This window comes from Coregonus clupeaformis, chromosome 16, assembly GCF_020615455.1.
Source record: "Coregonus clupeaformis isolate EN_2021a chromosome 16, ASM2061545v1, whole genome shotgun sequence".
NCBI lineage: Eukaryota > Metazoa > Chordata > Actinopteri > Salmoniformes > Salmonidae > Coregonus > Coregonus clupeaformis.
In genome coordinates, this window is record NC_059207.1 from 5,200,712 (window position 1) to 5,222,151 (window position 21,440).

The 21,440-nt window shown below is 50.7% G+C and overlaps 1 protein-coding gene across 1 annotated transcript in view; it reads right to left on the minus strand.

Annotated features, from left to right (window-relative positions):
- Positions 1 to 21,440, minus strand: part of LOC121584265 (unconventional myosin-XV-like) — a 72,043-nt gene that overhangs the window by 9,748 nt on the left and 40,855 nt on the right. The window contains exons 13-19 of the mRNA XM_045225890.1: positions 16,847 to 16,924; positions 10,333 to 10,487; positions 10,151 to 10,196; positions 9,901 to 10,025; positions 5,718 to 5,835; positions 3,612 to 3,787; positions 1,174 to 1,258 (exon numbers count right to left, since the gene is read on the minus strand). Of these exons, the coding sequence (XP_045081825.1) occupies positions 1,174 to 1,258; positions 3,612 to 3,787; positions 5,718 to 5,835; positions 9,901 to 10,025; positions 10,151 to 10,196; positions 10,333 to 10,487; positions 16,847 to 16,924 (783 nt within the window). The remainder of the gene's footprint in view (positions 1 to 1,173; positions 1,259 to 3,611; positions 3,788 to 5,717; positions 5,836 to 9,900; positions 10,026 to 10,150; positions 10,197 to 10,332; positions 10,488 to 16,846; positions 16,925 to 21,440) is intronic.

A 21,440-nucleotide genomic window follows, 5' to 3' on the forward strand; every position in this document is an offset into this window, starting at 1 on the left:
ACTAACAGAACATTATTAACCCTAACTAGAACAGGTCAGCTTTACTAACAGAACATTATTAACCCTAACTAGAACAGGTCAGCTTTACTAACAGAACATTATTAACCCTAACTAGAACAGGTCAGCTTTACTAACAGAACATTATTAACCCCAACTAGAACAGGTCAGCTTTACTAACAGAACATTATTAACCCTAACTAGAACAGGTCAGCTTTACTAACAGAACATTATTAACCCTAACTAGGACAGGTCAGCTTTCCTAACAGAACATTATTAACCCTAACTAGAACAGGTCAGCTTTACTAACAGAACATTATTAACCCTAACTAGAACAGGTCAGCTTTACTAACAGAACATTATTAACCCTAACTAGAACAGGTCAGCTTTACTAACAGAACATTATTAACCCTAACTAGAACAGGTCAGCTTTCCTAACAGAACATTATTAACCCTAACTAGAACAGGTCAGCTTTACTAACAGAACATTATCAATCCTAACTAGGACAGGTCCACAGATTAGGGCCTAGTTCATTTATTTACATTGATTGATTTCCTTATATGAACTGTAACTCAGTAAAATCTTTGAAATTGTTGCATGTTGCATTTATATTTGTGTTCAGTATATATGGTTAATATGAACATAGAACATATTGGATCTGTGCACACGCCTTTACGTCCCAATGCTGATGACTGGTCATTGGTCAACAATCAAGATGCGCAATTTTTGGTTCTGAAGCACATATTAGATGTTTTTGAAACAAGAATTTGGTGCAATGCCGTAGGCCTATGTTAGTGACCAGATCCAATAAGCAAAGGTAGAATTATAAAATACAAATGGTAGACCATGTTTGGCCTATTAAAATATGGATGAAAAAAATAAAAAACATATACATTTTTTCCCCCCATTCAGTTTCACACTCGTGACCCCCCAAAACCATGGGAGGTCGCGACCCCCACCTTGAGAATCACTGGTGTAGTGTATGGTACATTGGCATATCTCTTGTGTTGTGGTGTGTACTGTAATATGTTGTGTATTGTGTGTAATGTTGTGTATTGTATCTTGTGTTGTGTATTGTGTGTTATGTTGTGTATTGTGTGTAATGTTGTGTATTGTGTGTAATGTTGTGTATTGTATCTTGTGTTGTGTATTGTGTGTAATGTTGTGTATCGTACCTTGACGTATCTCTTGCGGTTGACGTACATGTGGATGAGAGAACGGAACTTGACCAGACTCTTTTTCATCTTTAAATAGCGCTTCCTGGAGGGAGGGAGGAGGGAGGGGAGGAAGGGGAGGAGGGAGGGAGGGGATGAGGGAGGAGGGAGGGAGGGGATGAGGGAGGAGGGAGGAGGGGATGAGGGAAGGAGGGAGGGAGGAGGATGAGGGAGGGGAGGAGGGAGGGAGGGGATGAGGGAGGAGGGAGGGAGGGGATGAGGGAGGGGAGGAGGGAGGGAGGAGGGGAGGAGGGAGGGAGGGGATGAGGGAGGGAGGAGGGAGGGGATGAGGGAGGGAGGAGGGAGGGAGGGGATGAGGGAGGAGGGAGGGAGGGGATGAGGGAGGGAGGAGGGAGGGAGGGAGGGGAGGAGGGAGGAGGGGAGGGGAGGGAGGAGGGAGGGAGAGGGGAGGAGGGAGGAGGGAGGGAGGGAGGAGGGAGGGGAGGAGGGAGGGGAGGAGGGAAGGAAGGGGAGGAGGGAGGGAGGGGATGAGGGAGGGAGGAGGGAGGGAGGGAGGGATGAGGGAGGGAGGAGGGGAGGGGAGGGAGGGAAGGGAGGAGGGAGGAGGGATGAGGGAGGGAGGAGAAAGGGAGGAGGGGAGGAAGGGAGGAAGGGGAGGAGGGAGGGAGGGGATGAGGGAGGGAGGGAGGGGATGAGGGAGGGGAGGAGGGAGGGAGGAGGGGAGGAGGGAGGGAGGGGATGAGGGAGGAGGGAGGGAGGGGATGAGGAGGGAGGAGGGAGGGAGGGGATGAGGGAGGAGGGAGGGAGGGGAGGAGGGAAGGAGGGAGGGAGGGGATGAGGGAGGGGAGGAGGGAGGGAGGGGATGAGGGAGGAGGGAGGGAGGGGATGAGGGAGGGAGGAGGGAGGGAGGAGGGGAGGAGGGAGGGAGGGAGAGGAAGGGAGGAGGGAGGGGGATGAGGGAGGGGGAGGAGGGAGGGAGGGGATGAGGGAGGAGGGAGGGAGGGGATGAGGGAGGGAGGAGGGAGGGAGGGGATGAGGGAGGAGGGAGGGAGGGGATGAGGGAGGGGAGGAGGGAGGAGGAGGGGAGGAGGGAGGGAGGGGATGAGGAAGGGAGGAGGGAGGGGAGGAGGGAGGGGAGGAGGGAAGGAAGGGGAGGAGGAGGGAGGGGATGAGGGAGGGAGGAGGGAGGGAGGGAGGGGATGAGGGAGGGAGGAGGGGAGGGGAGGGGAGGGAAGGGAGGAGGGAGGGAGGGGATGAGGGAGGGAGGAGAAAGGGAGGAGGGGAGGAAGGGAGGAAGGGGAGGAGGGAGGGAGGGGATGAGGGAGGAGGGAGGGAGGGGATGAGGGAGGGAGGAGGGATGAGGGAGGGAGGAGGGAGGGAGGAGGGGAGGAGGGAGGAGGGGGATGAGGAAGGGAGGAGGGAGGGGAGGAGGGAGGGAGGGGATGAGGGAGGAGGGAGGGAGGGGATGAGGGAGGGAGGAGGGAGGGAGGGGATGAGGGAGGGGGAGGAGGGAGGGAGGAGGGGGAGGAGGGAGGGAGGGGATGAGGGAAGGGAGGAGGGAGGGGGAGGAGGGAGGGGAGGAGGGAAGGAAGGGGAGGAGGGAGGGAGGGGATGAGGGAGGGAGGAGGGAGGGAGGGAGGGGATGAGGGAGGGAGGAGGGAGGGGAGGGGAGGGAAGGGAGGAGGGAGGGAGGGGATGAGGGAGGGAGGAGAAAGGGAGGAGGGGAGGAAGGGAGGAAGGGGAGGAGGGAGGGAGGGGATGAGGGAGGGAGGGAGGGGATGAGGGAGGAGGGGAGGGGAGGGGAGGAGAGAGGGAGGGGAGGAGAGAGGGAGGGGGAGAGGGAGGGGAGGAGAGAGGGAGGGGAGGAGAGAGGGAGGGGGAGAGGGAGGGAGGAGGGAGGGAGGGGAAGAGGGAGGGGAGGGAGAGGGAGGGGAGGAGGGGTGGGGAGGGGGAGAGGGAGGGAGGAGGGAGGAGGGGGAAGAGGGAGGGGAGGAGAGAGGGAGGGGAGGAGGGTGGGGAGGAGGGAGGGAGGGAGGGGAGGAGGGGAAAGGAGGCGGGCGGGAGGGGAGGGAGGCGGGCGGGAGGGGAGGGAGGGAGGGGATGAGGGAGGGAAGGGAGGAGGGAAGGAATGAGAAAGGCAGAGAGAGACAGAGAGGGAAGGAGGGAGAAGTAACAGGCTTCTCAGTAGTTTTACAGTGTATACAGTATGTAATGTGGGTTCTATACCCTGTCGGCAACTGTAGCGAGGGTGGTTGTAGGTTCTATACCCTGTCGGCAACTGTAGCGAGGGTGGTTGTAGGTTCTATACCCTGTCGGCAACTGTAGCGAGGGTGGTTGTAGGTTCTATACCCTGTCGGCAACTGTAGCGAGGGTGGTTGTAGGTTCCCTTACCCAGGGATCAGGGTAAGAGGTCAGGGGTTAGAGGTTAGGGTCAGTACCTAGTGAGGAAGCCTCTACAGTGGGCCTGTAGTCTGATGATCTTGGTTCTGAACTCCTTGTATCGTTTCCTGACGAAGAACATGCGTGTGTATCTCTGCAGGGTGAGGGCCGCCACCTGACGGACACGCTCTCTCTTAGACTCCAACAACTGGTACACATCCTCCTTCAGAAACAGCTGTAGCGACACACAGAGAGAACAACCAGACATCACTGTTGGACTGTAGTTCCCATTGGTACTGTAAGTGTTGAACAGGAACAGAAGGCCAGGTGAAGAGGTTCTGGTCTCTCACCAACACAACACATACTGAATTAACATGCTGACCTTAGTAACGCCTACTTGGTAGGCCCTGGGTCGGAGGGTTAGGTATAGATGGTTACCCTAGTAATGCCTACTTGGTAGGCCCTGGGTCAGAGGGTTAGTTATAGATGGTTACCTTAGTAACTCCTACTTGGTAGGCCCTGGGTCGGAGGGTTAGGGGTTAGGTATAGATGGTTACCTTAGTAACTCCTACTTGGTAGACCCTGGGTCGGAGGGTTAGGGGTTAGGTATAGATGGTTACCTTAGTAACTCCTACTTGGTAGGCCCTGGGTCGGAGGGTTAGGTATAGATGGTTACCCTAGTAACGCCTACTTGGTAGGCCCTGGGTCGGAGGGTTAGTTATAGATGGTTACCTTAGTAACTCCTACTTGGTAGGCCCTGGGTCGGAGGGTTAGGGGTTAGGTATAGATGGTTACCTTAGTAACTCCTACTTGGTAGACCCTGGGTCGGAGGGTTAGGGATTAGGTATCGATGGTTACCTTAGTAACTCCTACTTGGTACGCCCTGGGTCGGAGGGTTAGGTATCGATGGTTACCTTAGTAACTCCTACTTGGTAGACCCTGGGTCGGAGGGTTAGGTATAGATGGTTACCTTAGTAACTTCTACTTGGTAGGCCCTGGGTCGGAGGGTTAGGGGTTAGGTAGATGGTTACCTTAGTAACTCCTACTTGGTAGACCCTGGGTTGGAGGGTTATAGGTTGGGTATAGATGGTTACCTTAGTAAATCCTACTTGGTAGGCCCTGGGTTGGAGGGTTAGGGGTTAGGTATAGATGGTTACCTTAGTAAATCCTACTTGGTAGGCCATGGGTCGGAGGGTTATAGGTTAGGTATAGATGGTTACCTTAGTAACTCCTACTTGGTAGGCCCTGGGTCGGAGGGTTATAGGTTAGGTATAGATGGTTACCTTAGTAAATCGTACTTGGTAGGCCCTGGGTCGGAGGGTTATAGGTTAGGTATAGATGGTTACCTTAGTAACTCCTACTTGGTAGGCCCTGGGTCGGAGGGTTAGGGGTTAGGTATAGATGGTTACCTTAGTAACTCCTACTTGGTAGGCCCTGGGTTGGAGGGTTAGGGGTTAGGTATAGATGGTTACCTTAGTAACTCCTACTTGGTAGGCCCTGGGTCGGAGGGTTAGGGGTTAGGTATAGATGGTTACCTTAGTAACTCCTACTTGGTAGGCCCTGGGTCGGAGGGCTATAGGTTAGGTATAGATGGTTACCTTAGTAACTCCTACTTGGTAGGCCCTGGGTCGGAGGGTTATAGGTTAGGTATAGATGGTTACCTTAGTAACTCCTACTTGGTAGGCCCTGGGTCGGAGGGTTAGGGGTTAGGTATAGATGGTTACCTTAGTAACTCCTACTTGGTAGGCCCTGGGTCGGAGGGTTATAGGTTAGGTATAGATGGTTACCTTAGTAACTCCTACTTGGTAGACCCTGGGTCGGAGGGTTATAGGTTAGGTATAGATGGTTACCTTAGTAACTCCTACTTGGTAGGCCCTGGGTCGGAGGGTTATAGGTTAGGTATAGATGGTTACCTTAGTAACTCCTACTTGGTAGGCCCTGGGTCGGAGGGTTATAGGTTAGGTATAGATGGTTACCTTAGTAACTCCTACTTGGTACGCCCTGGGTCGGAGGGTTAGGGGTTAGGTATAGATGGTTACCTTAGTAACTCCTACTTGGTAGGCCCCGGGTCGGAGGGTTATAGGTTAGGTATAGATGGTTACCTTAGTAACTCCTACTTGGTAGGCCCTGGGTCGGAGGGTTAGGGGTTAGGTATAGATGGTTACCTTAGTAACTCCTACTTGGTACGCCCCGGGTCGGAGGGGAACCAGTTTGCTGAGCATGATGACACAGTTCTCCCCATCAGGAGCTGGAGGCTGCTTCAACCCCACCAGAGACTTATACCTGACACACACACACACACACACACACACACACACACACACACACACACACACACACACACACACACACACACACACACACACACACAGGTTAGAGGAGGCTGTCCCCACCAGGGACTGATACAAATCAAATCACAATTCATTTGTCACATACACGTGTTTAGCAGATGTTATTGCGGGTGTAGCGAAATGCTTGTGCTTCTAGCTCCAACAGTGCAGTAATATCTAACAAGTAATATCTAACAATTTCACAACATATACCCAATACACACAAAACTAAGTAAGGAATGGAATTAAGAATATATACATATAAGGACGAGCGATGTCAGAGCGGCATGGACTAAGATACAGTAGAATATTATAGAATAGAATGCAGTATATACAGTGGGGAAATAAAGTATTTAGTCAGCCACCAATTGTGCAAGTTCTCCCACTTAAAAAGATGAGAGAGGCCTGTAATATTCATCATAGGTACACGTCAACTATGACAGACAAAATGAGAAAAGAAATTCCAGAAAATCACATTGTAGGATTTTTAATGAATTTATTTGCAAATTATGGTGGAAAATAAGTATTTGGTCACCTACAAACAAGCAAGATTTCTGGCTCTCACAGACCTGTAACTTCTTCTTTAAGAGGCTCCTCTGTCCTCCACTCGTTACCTGTATTAATGGCACCTGTTTGAACTTGGTGGCTGACTAAATACTTTTTTTCCCCACTGTACATATGAGATGAGTAGTGCAAGATATGGAAACATTATTAAAGTGACTAGTGTTCCATTTCTTAAAGTGGCCAGTGATTTCAATAGGCAGCAGCAGCCTCTAATGGGCTAGTGATGGCTATTTAACAGTCTGATGGCCTTGAGATAGAAGCTGTCTCTCTGTCCCAGCTTTGATGCACCTGTACAGACCTCGCCTTCTGGATGATAGCGGGGTGAACAGGCAGTGGCTCGGGTGGTTGATGTCCTTGATGATCTTTTCTTTTTGGCCTTCCTGTGACATCAGGTGTTGTAGGTGTCCTGGAGGGCGGGTAATTTGCCCCCGGTGATACGTTGGGCAGACCGCATCACCCTCTGGAAAGCCTTGCGGTTGCGGGCGGTGCAGTTGCCGTAACAGGCGGTGATACAGCCCGACAGGATGCTCTCAATTGTGCATCTGTAAAAGTTTGTGAGGATTTTAGGTGCCAAGCCAAATTTCTTCAGCCTCCTGAGGTTGAAGAGGCTCTGTTGCGCCTTCTTCACCACACTGTCTGTGTGGGTGGACCATTTCAGTTTGTCAGTGATGTGTACGCAGAGGAACTTGAAGCTTTCCACCTTCTCCACTGCGGTCCCGTCGATGTGGATAGGGGGGTGCACCCTCTGCTGTTTCCTGAAGTCCACGATCATCTCCTTTGTTTTGTTGATGTTAAGTGAGAGGTTATTTTCCTGGCACCACACTCCCAGAGCCCTCACCTCCTCCCTGTAGGTGGTCTCATCATTGTCGGTATTCAGGCCTACTACTGCTGTGTCGTCTACAAACTTGATGATTGAATTGGAGGCGTGCCTGGCCACGCAGTCATGGGTGAACAGGGAGTACAGGAGGGGGCTGAGCACGCACCCTTGTGGGGCCCCAGTGTTGAGGATCAGCGAAGTGGAGGTGTTGTTTCCTACCTTCACCACCTGGGGGCGGCCCGTCAGGAAGTCCAGGACCCAGTTGCACAGGGCGGGGTTCAGACCCAGGGCCCCGAGCTTAATGATGAGCTTGGAGGGTACTATGGTGTTGAATGCTGAGCTATAGTCAATGAACAGCATTCTTACATAGGTATTCCTCTTGTCCAGATGGGATAGGGCAGTGTGATGGCGATTGCATCGTCTGTGAATCTATTTGGGCGGTAAGCTAATTGAAGTGGGTCTAGGGTGGCAGGTAAGGTAGAGGTGATATGATCCTTGACTAGTCTCTCAAAGCACTTCATGATGACAGAGGTGAGTGCTACGGGGCGATAGTCGTTTAGTTCAGTTACCTTTGCTTTCTTAGGTACAGGAACAATGGTGGACATCTTGAAGCAAGTGGGGACAGCAGACTGGGATAGGGAGAGATTGAATATGTCCGTAAACACACCAGCCAGCTGGTCTGCGCATGCTCGAGGATGTGGTTAGGGATGCCGTCTGGGCCGGCAGCCTTGCGAGGGTTAACACGTTTAAATGTTTTACTCACATCGGCCACGGAGAAGGAGAGCCCACAGTCCTTGGTAGCGGGCCGCGTCGGTGGCACTGTGTTATCCTCAAAGCGGGTGAAGAAGGTGTTAAGCTTGTCCGGAAGCAAGACATCGGTCTCGGCGACGTGGCTGGTTTTCCTTTTGTAGTCCGTGATTGTCTGTAGACCCTGCCACATACGTCTTGTGTCTGAGCCGTTGAATTGCGACTCCACTTTGTCTCTATACTGATGTTTTGCCTGTTTGATTGACTTGCGGAGTGAGTAGCTACACTGTTTGTATTCTGCCATATTCCCAGTCACCTTGCCGTGGTTAAATGCGGTGGTTCGCGCTTTCAGATTTGCGCAAAGGCTGCCATCTATCCACGGTTTCTGGTTAGGGTAGGTTTTAATAGTCACAGTGGGCACAACATCACCTATACACTTCCTGATAAACTCAGTTACCGTATCAGTGTATTCGCCTAAATTATATTTGCAAGCTACCCAGAACATATCCCAGTCCGCGTGATCAAAACAATCCTGAAGCGTGGATTCCGATTGGTCAGACCAGCGTTGGATAGTCCTTAGCACGGGTACTTCCTGTTTGAGTTTCTGCCTATAGGACGGGGGAGGGCCTTGTAAGCATCCCGGAGGTTCGAATAACAGTGGTCCAGTGTTTTAGCAGGGCGAGGACTACAGTCGACATGTTGATTAAACTTCAGCAGCCTCTAGTCCTCAAATTTGCTATGTTAAAATCCCCAGTTACAATAAATGCAGCCTCGGGATATGTGGTTTCCAGTTTGCATAAGGTCCAGTGAAGTTCTTTGAGGGCCGTCGTGGTATCGGCTTGAGGGGGGATATACACGGCCGTGACTATAACCGAAGATAATGATCTTGGGAGATAATACGGTCGGCATTTGATTGTGAGGTATTCTAGGTCGGGTGAACAAGAAGGACTCGAGTTCCTCTATGTTACTACAATTACACCATGAGTCGTTAATCATGAAACACACACCTCCGCCCTTCTGCTTCCCGGAGAGATATTTATTCCTGTCTGCGCGATGAACTGAGAACAGCTCTGGCTGGACCGATTTCGATAGAGTATCCCGAAAAGCCATGTTTCCGTGAAACAAAGTATGTTACAGGCCCTGATGTCTCTCTGGAAAGAAATCCTTGCCCGGAGCTCGTCGACTTTGTTATCCAAAGACTGAACATTAGTGAGTAATATACTCGGAAGCGGTGGTTGGTGTGCACACCTCCTAAGTCGAACCAGCAGGCCGCCTCGAGTGCCTCTCCTCTGCCAGCGATGTTTTGGGTCGGCCTCTGGAATCAGTTCAATTGCTCTGGGGAGAGCGAACAAAGGATCTGCTTCGGGGAAGTCGTATTCCTGGTCGTAGTGCTGGTAGTTTTGGTGAGTTACCGCCGCTCTGAAATCCAATAGTTCTTCCCGGCTGTATGTAATGACAAAAAACATTTCCTGAGCTAATAATGTAAAAAATAATACATAAAAAACAACGTTTCCTCCGTCGGCGCCATCTACCCGAGATAGACAGGGGTAGGGTGTGAGTGTTACCTGAACAGGAAGACGTTGAAGGCAAGTCTTTGTTTCACGGAAACATGGCTTTTCGGGATGCTCTGTCGAAATCGGTCCAGCCAGAGGGGTTCTTAGCCTCCTGTAGCTCAGTTGGTAGAGCATGGCGCTTGCAACACCAGGGTTGTTGGTTCGTTTCCCACGGGGGGCCAGTATGAAAAATTTATGCACTCACTAACTGTAAGTCGCTCTGGATAAGAGCGTCTACTAAATGACTAAAAATGTCAAATGTAAATGTAAGTCTAACAGGATGTATGTTACCTGAACAGGAAGACGTTGAAGGCCAGTCTAACAGGATGTATGTTACCTGAACAGGAAGACATTGAAGGCCAGTCTAACAGGGTATCCCTCTCTCCGGATCCTGATGGTCTCCAGGATACCAGAATACCTCAGCTGCCTGCTGACTAGCTCCGTCTCAAACACACCTGGCTCCTACACACACACACACACACACACACACACACACACACACATACATATATATTACACAGACATAATATGGCAAATACCAATGATGTCGCTGTTAAACTCCACCTCACTGTGATGTGGATGCCTACCTTCTGACCGTTTGGCTTAATGCAGCGTATAAACGAGGAGTTGCACCTGTCAGGAGAAAGAGAAAGATTCAGTGGCAATAACTCCACCTCTTCATTTCCCTCTGATCTTTTCTCACTCCTCCTCCTCCTCCTCCTCCTCCTCCTCCTCCTCCCTTTAATATGCAGAAGAATCAGAAGAACACCTCTGCATCTTGTCTACCAGCTCCAGTAGCGATAGGGTGAACTTGGTGGAGACGGTGGGGGGCTGGTGTCTCCGGGTCACCGTGCTGCTCTTCCTCGCGTGACCTCTATGCTGACCTACGACCTCCGCGTGAACCAGGAAGAGGTTGGCCACCATCTGGAGAACACACCATAGACTTAGATAGACATTGGCATCAGTGTACCTGTCCCATTATTGCGTCTGTGAGAGCATGGGGGCGGGGGCCGTTGGGGCCATCTCCATTCTGAAGTAGGCCGTTGAGGCCATCTCCATTCTGAAGTAGGCCATTGAGGCCATCTCCATTTTGAAGTAGCTCATTTTCTTATTCTACTACTTCTAGTAGTTGGTAAACAAACTGAAAGGGTGCATACTGCCCCCTGGAGGGTGTTGTCTGAACAGGTATAAAGCCAAGGTTGGTGATTTACAGTAGGTTACACACCTCTGTCTGAGTCTTTACCAGCAGCTACAGTAGGTTACACACCTCTGTCTGAGTCTTTACCAGCAGCTACAGTAGGTTACACACCTCTGTCTGAGTCTTTACCAGCAGCTACAGTAGGTTAAACACCTCTGTCTGAGTCTTTACCAGCAGCTACAGTAGGTTACACACCTCTGTCTGAGTCTTTACCAGCAGCTACACACCTCTGTCTGAGTCTTTACCAGCAGCTACACACCTCTGTCTGAGTCTTTACCAGCAGCTACAGTAGGTTACACACCTCTGTCTGAGTCTTTACCAGCAGCTAAAGTAGGTTACACACCTCTGTCTGAGTCTTTACCAGCAGCTACAGTAGGTTACACACCTCTGTCTGAGTCTTTACCAGCAGCTACAGTAGGTTACACACCTCTGTCTGAGTCTTTACCAGCAGCTACAGTAGGTTACACACCTCTGTCTGAGTCTTTACCAGCAACTACAGTAGGTTACACACCTCTGTCTGAGTCTTTACCAGCAGCTACAGTAGGTTACACACACCTCTGTCTGAGTCTTTACCAGCAGCTACAGTAGGTTAAACACCTCTGTCTGAGTCTTTACCAGCAGCTACAGTAGGTTACACACCTCTGGCTGAGTCTTTACCAGCAGCTACAGTAGGTTAAACACCTCTGTCTGAGTCTTTACCAGCAGCTACAGTAGGTTACACACCTCTGTCTGAGTCTTTACCAGCAGCTACAGTAGGTTACACACACCTCTGTCTGAGTCTTTACCAGCAGCTACAGTAGGTTACACACCTCTGTCTGAGTCTTTACCAGCAGCTACAGTAGGTTACACACCTCTGTCTGAGTCTTTACCAGCAGCTACAGTAGGTTACACACCTCTGTCTGAGTCTTTACCAGCAGCTACAGTAGGTTACACACCTCTGTCTGAGTCTTTACCAGCAGCTACACACCTCTGTCTGAGTCTTTACCAGCAGCTACACACCTCTGTCTGAGTCTTTACCAGTAGCTACACACCTCTGTCTGAGTCTTTACCAGCAGCTACAGTAGGTTACACACCTCTGTCTGAGTCTTTACCAGCAGCTACAGTAGGTTACACACCTCTGTCTGAGTCTTTACCAGCAGCTACAGTAGGTTACACACCTCTGTCTGAGTCTTTACCAGCAGCTACAGTAGGTTAAACACCTCTGTCTGAGTCTTTACCAGCAGCTACAGTAGGTTACACACCTCTGTCTGAGTCTTTACCAGCAGCTACAGTAGGTTACACACCTCTGTCTGAGTCTTTACCAGCAGCTACAGTAGGTTACACACCTCTGTCTGAGTCTTTACCAGCAACTACAGTAGGTTACACACCTCTGTCTGAGTCTTTACCAGCAGCTACAGTAGGCTACACACCTCTGTCTGAGTCTTTACCAGCAGCTACAGTAGGTTACACACCTCTGTCTGAGTCTTTACCAGCAGCTACACACCTCTGTCTGAGTCTTTACCAGCAGCTACAGTAGGTTACACACCTCTGTCTGAGTCTTTACCAGCAGCTACAGTAGGTTACACACCTCTGTCTGAGTCTTTACCAGCAGCTACAGTAGGTTACACACCTCTGTCTGAGTCTTTACCAGCAGCTACAGTAGGTTACACACCTCTGTCTGAGTCTTTACCAGCAGCTAAAGTAGGTTACACACCTCTGTCTGAGTCTTTACCAGCAGCTACAGTAGGTTACACACCTCTGTCTGAGTCTTTACCAGCAGCTACAGTAGGTTACACACCTCTGTCTGAGTCTTTACCAGCAGCTACAGTAGGTTACACACCTCTGTCTGAGTCTTTACCAGCAGCTACAGTAGGTTACACACCTCTGTCTGAGTCTTTACCAGCAGCTACAGTAGGTTACACACCTCTGTCTGAGTCTTTACCAGCAGCTACAGTAGGTTACACACCTCTGTCTGAGTCTTTACCAGCAGCTACAGTAGGCTACACACCTCTGTCTGAGTCTTTACCAGCAGCTACAGTAGGTTACACACCTCTGTCTGAGTCTTTACCAGCAGCTACAGTAGGTTACACACCTCTGTCTGAGTCTTTACCAGCAGCTACACACCTCTGTCTGAGTCTTTACCAGCAGCTACAGTAGGTTACACACCTCTGTCTGAGTCTTTACCAGCAGCTACAGTAGGTTACACACCTCTGTCTGAGTCTTTACCAGCAGCTACAGTAGGTTAAACACCTCTGTCTGAGTCTTTACCAGCAGCTACAGTAGGTTACACACCTCTGTCTGAGTCTTTACCAGCAGCTACAGTAGGTTACACACCTCTGTCTGAGTCTTTACCAGCAGCTACAGTAGGTTACACACCTCTGTCTGAGTCTTTACCAGCAGCTACAGTAGGCTACACACCTCTGTCTGAGTCTTTACCAGCAGCTACAGTAGGTTACACACCTCTGTCTGAGTCTTTACCAGCAACACACCTCTGTCTGAGTCTTTACCAGCAGCTACAGTAGGTTACACACCTCTGTCTGAGTCTTTACCAGCAGCTACAGTAGGTTACACACCTCTGTCTGAGTCTTTACCAGCAGCTACAGTAGGTTACACACCTCTGTCTGAGTCTTTACCAGCAGCTACAGTAGGTTACACACCTCTGTCTGAGTCTTTACCAGCAGCTACACACCTCTGTCTGAGTCTTTACCAGCAGCTACAGTAGGTTACACACCTCTGTCTGAGTCTTTACCAGCAGCTACACACCTCTGTCTGAGTCTTTACCAGCAGCTACAGTAGGTTACACACCTCTGTCTGAGTCTTTACCAGCAGCTACAGTAGGTTACACACCTCTGTCTGAGTCTTTACCAGCAGCTACAGTAGGTTACACACCTCTGTCTGAGTCTTTACCAGCAGCTACAGTAGGTTACACACCTCTGTCTGAGTCTTTACCAGCAGCTACAGTAGGTTACACACCTCTGTCTGAGTCTTTACCAGCAGCTACAGTAGGTTACACACCTCTGTCTGAGTCTTTACCAGCAGCTACATTAGGTTACACACCTCTGTCTGAGTCTTTACCAGCAGCTACAGTAGGTTACACACCTCTGTCTGAGTCTTTACCAGCAGCTACAGTAGGTTACACACCTCTGTCTGAGTCTTTACCAGCAGCTACAGTAGGTTACACACCTCTGTCTGAGTCTTTACCAGCAGCTACATTAGGTTACACACCTCTGTCTGAGTCTTTACCAGCAGCTACAGTAGGTTACACACCTCTGTCTGAGTCTTTACCAGCAGCTACAGTAGGTTACACACCTCTGTCTGAGTCTTTACCAGCAGCTACAGTAGGTTACACACCTCTGTCTGAGTCTTTACCAGCAGCTACATTAGGTTACACACCTCTGTCTGAGTCTTTACCAGCAGCTACAGTAGGTTACACACCTCTGTCTGAGTCTTTACCAGCAGCTACACACCTCTGTCTGAGTCTTTACCAGCAGCTACACACCTCTGTCTGAGTCTTTACCAGTAGCTACACACCTCTGTCTGAGTCTTTACCAGCAGCTACAGTAGGTTACACACCTCTGTCTGAGTCTTTACCAGCAGCTACAGTAGGTTACACACCTCTGTCTGAGTCTTTACCAGCAGCTACAGTAGGTTACACACCTCTGTCTGAGTCTTTACCAGCAGCTACAGTAGGTTACACACCTCTGTCTGAGTCTTTACCAGCAGCTACAGTAGGCTACACACCTCTGTCTGAGTCTTTACCAGCAGCTACAGTAGGTTACACACCTCTGTCTGAGTCTTTACCAGCAGCTACAGTAGGTTACACACCTCTGTCTGAGTCTTTACCAGCAGCTACAGTAGGTTACACACCTCTGTCTGAGTCTTTACCAGCAGCTACAGTAGGTTACACACCTCTGTCTGAGTCTTTACCAGCAGCTACAGTAGGTTCCACCTCTGTCTGGGTCTTTACCAGCAGCTACAGTAGGTTACACACCTCTGTCTGAGTCTTTACCAGCAGCTACAGTAGGTTACACACCTCTGTCTGAGTCTTTACCAGCAGCTACAGTAGGTTACACACCTCTGTCTGAGTCTTTACCAGCAGCTACAGTAGGCTACACACCTCTGTCTGAGTCTTTACCAGCAGCTACAGTAGGTTACACACCTCTGTCTGAGTCTTTACCAGCAGCTACAGTAGGTTACACACCTCTGTCTGAGTCTTTACCAGCAGCTACAGTAGGTTACACACCTCTGTCTGAGTCTTTACCAGCAGCTACAGTAGGTTACACACCTCTGTCTGAGTCTTTACCAGCAGCTACAGTAGGTTACACACCTCTGTCTGAGTCTTTACCAGCAGCTACAGTAGGCTACACACCTCTGTCTGAGTCTTTACCAGCAGCTACAGTAGGTTACACACCTCTGTCTGAGTCTTTACCAGCAGCTACAGTAGGTTACACACCTCTGTCTGAGTCTTTACCAGCAGCTACAGTAGGTTACACACCTCTGTCTGAGTCTTTACCAGCAGCTACAGTAGGTTACACACCTCTGTCTGAGTCTTTACCAGCAGCTACAGTAGGTTCCACCTCTGTCTGGGTCTTTACCAGCAGCTACAGTAGGTTACACACCTCTGTCTGAGTCTTTACCAGCAGCTACAGTAGGTTACACACCTCTGTCTGAGTCTTTACCAGCAGCTACAGTAGGTTACACACCTCTGTCTGAGTCTTTACCGGCAGCTACAGTAGGTTCCACCTCTGTCTGAGTTGAGGCTGCTGTGGTGCTCATTATAGACTATTTAATTCCCTTCATCTGACCATCGAGTGTCTTCAACAATCCTGCATGTCAGTTCAGTGCACAGCATAACAGAGAAAATAACATATTTGACAATACATTTATTTGTAAATATATTTAGTAGAAAATACACGCTTCTGTCTGTATATGACTTTGTCATCTCCAAACACCCCCTAGAACCTCCTGTCCAACCTGGTCGTAGTTCTAACCCCTAGTCCCTAACCCCTAACCCCTAACCCCTAGTCCCTAACCCCTAACCCCTAGTCCCTAACCCCTAACCCCTAGTCCCTAACCCCTAACCCCTAGTCCCTAACCCCTAACCCCTAACCCCTAACCCCTCATACCTTGTTCTTGCTGTGGCTGAACAGATCCAGAACCTCCTGTCCAACCTGGTCGTAGTTCTAACCCCTAGTCCCTAACCCCTAACCCCCTAGTCCCTAACCCCTAGTCCCTAACCCTAACCCCTAGTCCCTAACCCCTAACCCCTAGTCCCTAACCCCTAACCCCTAGTCCCTAACCCCTAGTCCCTAACCCCTAGTCCCTAACCCCTAACCTAGTCCCTAACCCCTAACCCCTAGTCCCTAACCCCTAGTCCCTAACCCTAACCCCTAGTCCCTAACCCTAACCCCTAGTCCTAGTCCTAACCCCTAGTCCCTAACCCCTAGTCCCTAACCCCAACCCCTAGTCCCAACCCCTAACCCTAGTCCCTAACTCCCTAACCCCTAGTCCCTAACCCCTAGTCCTAAAACCCCTAGTCCCTGAACCCCTAGTCCCTAACCCCTAACCCAACCCCTAGTCCCTAACCCCTAGTCCCTAACCCCTAACCCTAGTCCCTAACCCCTAACCCCTAGTCCCTAACCCCAACCCCCTAGTCCCTACCCCTAGTCCTAACCCCTAGTCCCTAACCCCTAACCCCTAGTCCCTAACCCCTAACCTCCCTAGTCCCTAACCCCTAACCCCTAGTCCCTAACCCCTAGTCCCTAACCCCTAACCCCTAGTCCCTAACCCCTAGTCCCTAACCCCTAACCCCTAGTCCCTAACCCCTAACCCTAGTCCCTAACCCCTAACCCCTAACCCCTAGTCCCTAACCCCTAACCCCTAACCCCTAGTCCCTAACCCCTAACCCCTAGTCCCTAACCCCTAGTCCCTAACAACCCCTAGTCCCTAACCCCTAGTCCCTAACCCTAGTCCCTAACCCCCAACCCCTAGTCCCTAACCCCTAGTCCCTAACCCCTAACCCCTAGTCCCTAACCCCTAACCCCTAACCCCTAGTCCCTAACCCCTAGTCCCTAACCCCTAACCCCTAGTCCCTAACCCCTCATACCTTGTTCTTGCTGTGGCTGAACAGATCCAGAACCTCCTGTCCAACCTGGTCGTAGTTCTTATCCAGAAACTTGTGAACCTACAGAGAGATGACAGATGGTGTAAACCAGGAAGACACGATACTGTGAAGCCATCTACTGTAGGATCTGTTTTGGTCTGCGTCATTTAATGTGTTGTGTATATGTTGTCTGTCTAGGGAAGCTTTCACTTGTTCTGGTCACTAGAGGGGGGCATGTTGGGAGGAGGTTTCCATGACAGAGGGCTCTATACAGTGTTTTGGTCACTAGAGGGGGGCATGTTGGGAGGAGGTTTCCATGACAGAGGGCTCTATACAGTGTTTTGGTCACTAGAGGGGGGCATGTTGGGAGGTTTCCATGACAGAGGGCTCTACACAGTGTTTTGGTCACTAGAGGGGGGCATGTTGGGAGGAGGTTTCCATGACAGAGGGCTCTATACAGTGTTTTGGTCACTAGAGGGGGCATGTTGGGGAGGAGGTTTCCATGACAGAGGGCTCTATACAGTGTTTTGGTCACTAGAGGGGGGCATGTTGGGAGGAGGTTTCCATGACAGAGGGCTCTATACAGTGTTTTGGTCACTAGAGGGGGGCATGTTGGGAGGTTTCCATGACAGAGGGCTCTATACAGTGTTTTGGTCACTAGAGGGGGGCATGTTGGGAGGTTTCCATGACAGAGGGCTCTATACAGTGTTTTGGTCACTAGAGGGGGCATGTTGGGAGGTTTCCATGACAGAGGGCTCTATACAGTGTTTTGGTCACTAGAGGGGGCATGTTGGGAGGAGGTTTCCATGACAGAGGGCTCTATACAGTGTTTTGGTCACTAGAGGGGGGCATGTTGGGACGAGGTTTCCATGACAGAGGGCTCTATACAGTGTTTTGGTCACTAGAGGGGGCATGTTGGGAGGAGGTTTCCATGACAGAGGGCTCTATACAGTGTTTTGGTCACTAGAGGGGGGCATGTTGGGAGGAGGTTTCCATGACAGAGGGCTCTATACAGTGTTTTGGTCACTAGAGGGGGGCATGTTGGGAGGAGGTTTCCATGACAGAGGGCTCTATACAGTGTTTTGGTCACTAGAGGGGGGCATGTTGGGAGGAGGTTTCCATGACAGAGGGCTCTATACAGTGTTTTGGTCACTAGAGGGGGCATGTTGGGAGGAGGTTTCCATGACAGAGGGCTCTATACAGTGTTTTGGTCACTAGAGGGGGCATGTTGGGAGGAGGTTTCCATGACAGAGGGCTCTATACAGTGTTTTGGTCACTAGAGGGGGCATGTTGGAGGAGGTTTCCCATGACAGAGGGCTCTATACAGTGTTTTGGTCACTAGAGGGGGGCATGTTGGGAGGAGGTTTCCATGACAGAGGGCTCTATACAGTGTTTTGGTCACTAGAGGGGGGCATGTTGGGAGGTTTCCATGACAGAGGGCTCTATACAGTGTTTTGGTCACTAGAGGGGGGCATGTTGGTAGGAGGTTTCCATGACAGAGGGCTCTATACAGTGTTTTGGTCACTAGAGGGGGGCATGTTGGGAGGTTTCCATGACAGAGGGCTCTATACAGTGTTTTGGTCACTAGAGGGGGGCATGTTGGGAGGAGGTTTCCATGACAGAGGGCTCTATACAGTGTTTTGGTCACTAGAGGGGGGCATGTTGAGGAGGTTTCCATGACAGAGGGCTCTATACAGTGTTTTGGTCACTAGAGGGGGGCATGTTGGGGAGGTTTCCATGACAGAGGGCTCTATACAGTGTTTTGGTCACTAGAGGGGGGCATGTTGGAGGAGGTTTCCATGACAGAGGGCTCTATACAGTGTTTTGGTCACTAGAGGGGGCATGTTGGTAGGGAGGTTTCCATGACAGAGGGCTCTATACAGTGTTTTGGTCACTAGAGGGGGGCATGTTGGTAGGAGGTTTCCATGACAGAGGGCTCTATACAGTGTTTTGGTCACTAGAGGGGGCATGTTGGGGAGGTTTCCATGACAGAGGGCTCTGATACAGTGTTTTGGTCACTAGAGGGGGGCATGTTGGGGGAGGTTTCCATGACAGAGGGCTCTATACAGTGTTTTGGTCACTAGAGGGGGGCATGTTGGGAGGAGGTTTCATGACAGAGGGCTCTATACAGTGTTTTGGTCACTAGAGGGGGGCATGTTGGGGAGGAGGTTTCCATGACAGAGGGCTCTATACAGTGTTTTGGTCACTAGAGGGGGGCATGTTGGGAGGAGGTTTCCATGACAGAGGGCTCTATACAGTGTTTTGGTCACTAGAGGGGGCATGTTGGAGGGAGGTTTCCATGACAGAGGGCTCTATACAGTGTTTTGGTCACTAGAGGGGGGCATGTTGGTAGGAGGTTTCCATGACAGAGGGCTCTATACAGTGTTTTGGTCACTAGAGGGGGCATGTTGGTAGGGAGGTTTCCATGACAGAGGGCTCTATACAGTGTTTTGGTCACTAGAGGGGGCATGTTGGGAGGAGGTTTCCATGACAGAGGGCTCTATACAGTGTTTTGGTCACTAGAGGGGGCATGTTGGGGAGGTTTCCATGACAGAGGGCTCTATACAGTGTTTTGGTCACTAGAGGGGGCATGTTGGAGGAGGTTTCCATGACAGAGGGCTCTATACAGTGTTTTGGTCACTAGAGGGGGGCATGTTGGTAGGAGGTTTCCATGACAGAGGGCTCTATACAGTGTTTTGGTCACTAGAGGGGGGCATGTTGGTAGGAGGTTTCCATGACAGAGGGCTCTATACAGTGTTTTGGTCACTAGAGGGGGCATGTTGGTAGGAGGTTTCCATGACAGAGGGCTCTATACAGTGTTTTGGTCACTAGAGGGGGCATGTTGGGAGGAGGTTTCCATGACAGAGGGCTCTATACATGTTTTGGTCACTAGAGGGGGCATGTTGGGAGGAGGTTTCCATGACAGAGGGCTCTATACAGTGTTTTGGTCACTAGAGGGGGCATGTTGGTAGGAGGTTTCCATGACAGAGGGCTCTATACAGTGTTTTGGTCACTAGAGGGGGGCATGTTGGGAGGAGGTTTCCATGACAGAGGGCTCTATACAGTGTTTTGGTCACTAGAGGGGGGCATGTTGGGGAGGTTTCCATGACAGAGGGCTCTATACAGTGTTTTGGTCACTAGAGGGGGGCATGTTGGGAGGAGGTTTCCATGACAGAGGGCTCTATACAGTGTTTTGGTCACTAGAGGGGGGGGCATGTTGGTAGGAGGTTTCCATGACAGAGGGCTCTATACAGTGTTTTGGTCACTAGAGGGGGCATGTTGGGAGGAGGTTTCCATGACAGAGGGCTCTATACAGTGTTTTGGTCACTAGAGGGGGGCATGTTGGTAGGAGGTTTCCATGACAGAGGGCTCTATACAGTGTTTTGGTCACTAGAGGGGGGCATGTTGGGAGGAGGTTTCCATGACAGAGGGCTCTATACAGTGTTTTGGTCACTAGAGGGGGGCATGTTGGGGAGGTTTCCATGACAGAGGGCTCTATACAGTGTTTTGGTCACTAGAGGGGGGCATGTTGGTAGGAGGTTTCCATGACAGAGGGCTCTATACAGTGTTTTGGTCACTAGGGGGTGACAGAGGGTGGGGGCATGTTGGGAGGAGGTTTCCATGACAGAGGGCTCTATACAGTGTTTTGGTCACTAGAGGGGGCATGTTGGGAGGTTTCCATGACAGAGGGCTCTATACAGTGTTTTGGTCACTAGAGGGGGCATGTTGGGAGGAGGTTTCCATGACAGAGGGCTCTATACAGTGTTTTGGTCACTAGAGGGGGGCATGTTGGGAGGTTTCCATGACAGAGGGCTCTATACAGTGTTTTGGTCACTAGAGGGGGGCATGTTGGGGAAGGTTTCCATGACAGAGGGCTCTATACAGTGTTTTGGTCACTAGAGGGGGGCATGTTGGGGAGGAGGTTTCCATGACAGAGGGCTCTATACAGTGTTTTGGTCACTAGAGGGGGGCATGTTGGGAGGTTTCCCATGACAGAGGGCTCTATACAGTGTTTTGGTCACTAGAGGGGGGCATGTTGGGAGGAGGTTTCCATGACAGAGGGCTCTATACAGTGTTTTGGTCACTAGAGGGGGGCATGTTGGTAGGAGGTTTCCATGACAGAGGGCTCTATACAGTGTTTTGGTCACTAGAGGGGGGCATGTTGGGAGGAGGTTTCCATGACAGAGGGCTCTATACAGTGTTTTGGTCACTAGAGGGGGGCATGTTGGAGGAGGTTTCCATGACAGAGGGCTCTATACAGTGTTTTGGTCACTAGAGGGGGCATGTTGGGAGGAGGTTTCCATGACAGAGGGCTCTATACAGTGTTTTGGTCACTAGAGGGGGCATGTTGGGGAGGTTTCCATGACAGAGGGCTCTATACAGTGTTTTGGTCACTAGAGGGGGCATGTTGGGAGGAGGTTTCCATGACAGAGGGCTCTATACAGTGTTTTGGTCACTAGAGGGGGGCATGTTGGGGAGGTTTCCATGACAGAGGGCTCTATACAGTGTTTTGGTCACTAGAGGGGGGCATGTTTGGGAGGTTTCCATGACAGAGGGCTCTATACAGTGTTTTGGTCACTAGAGGGGGGCATGTTGG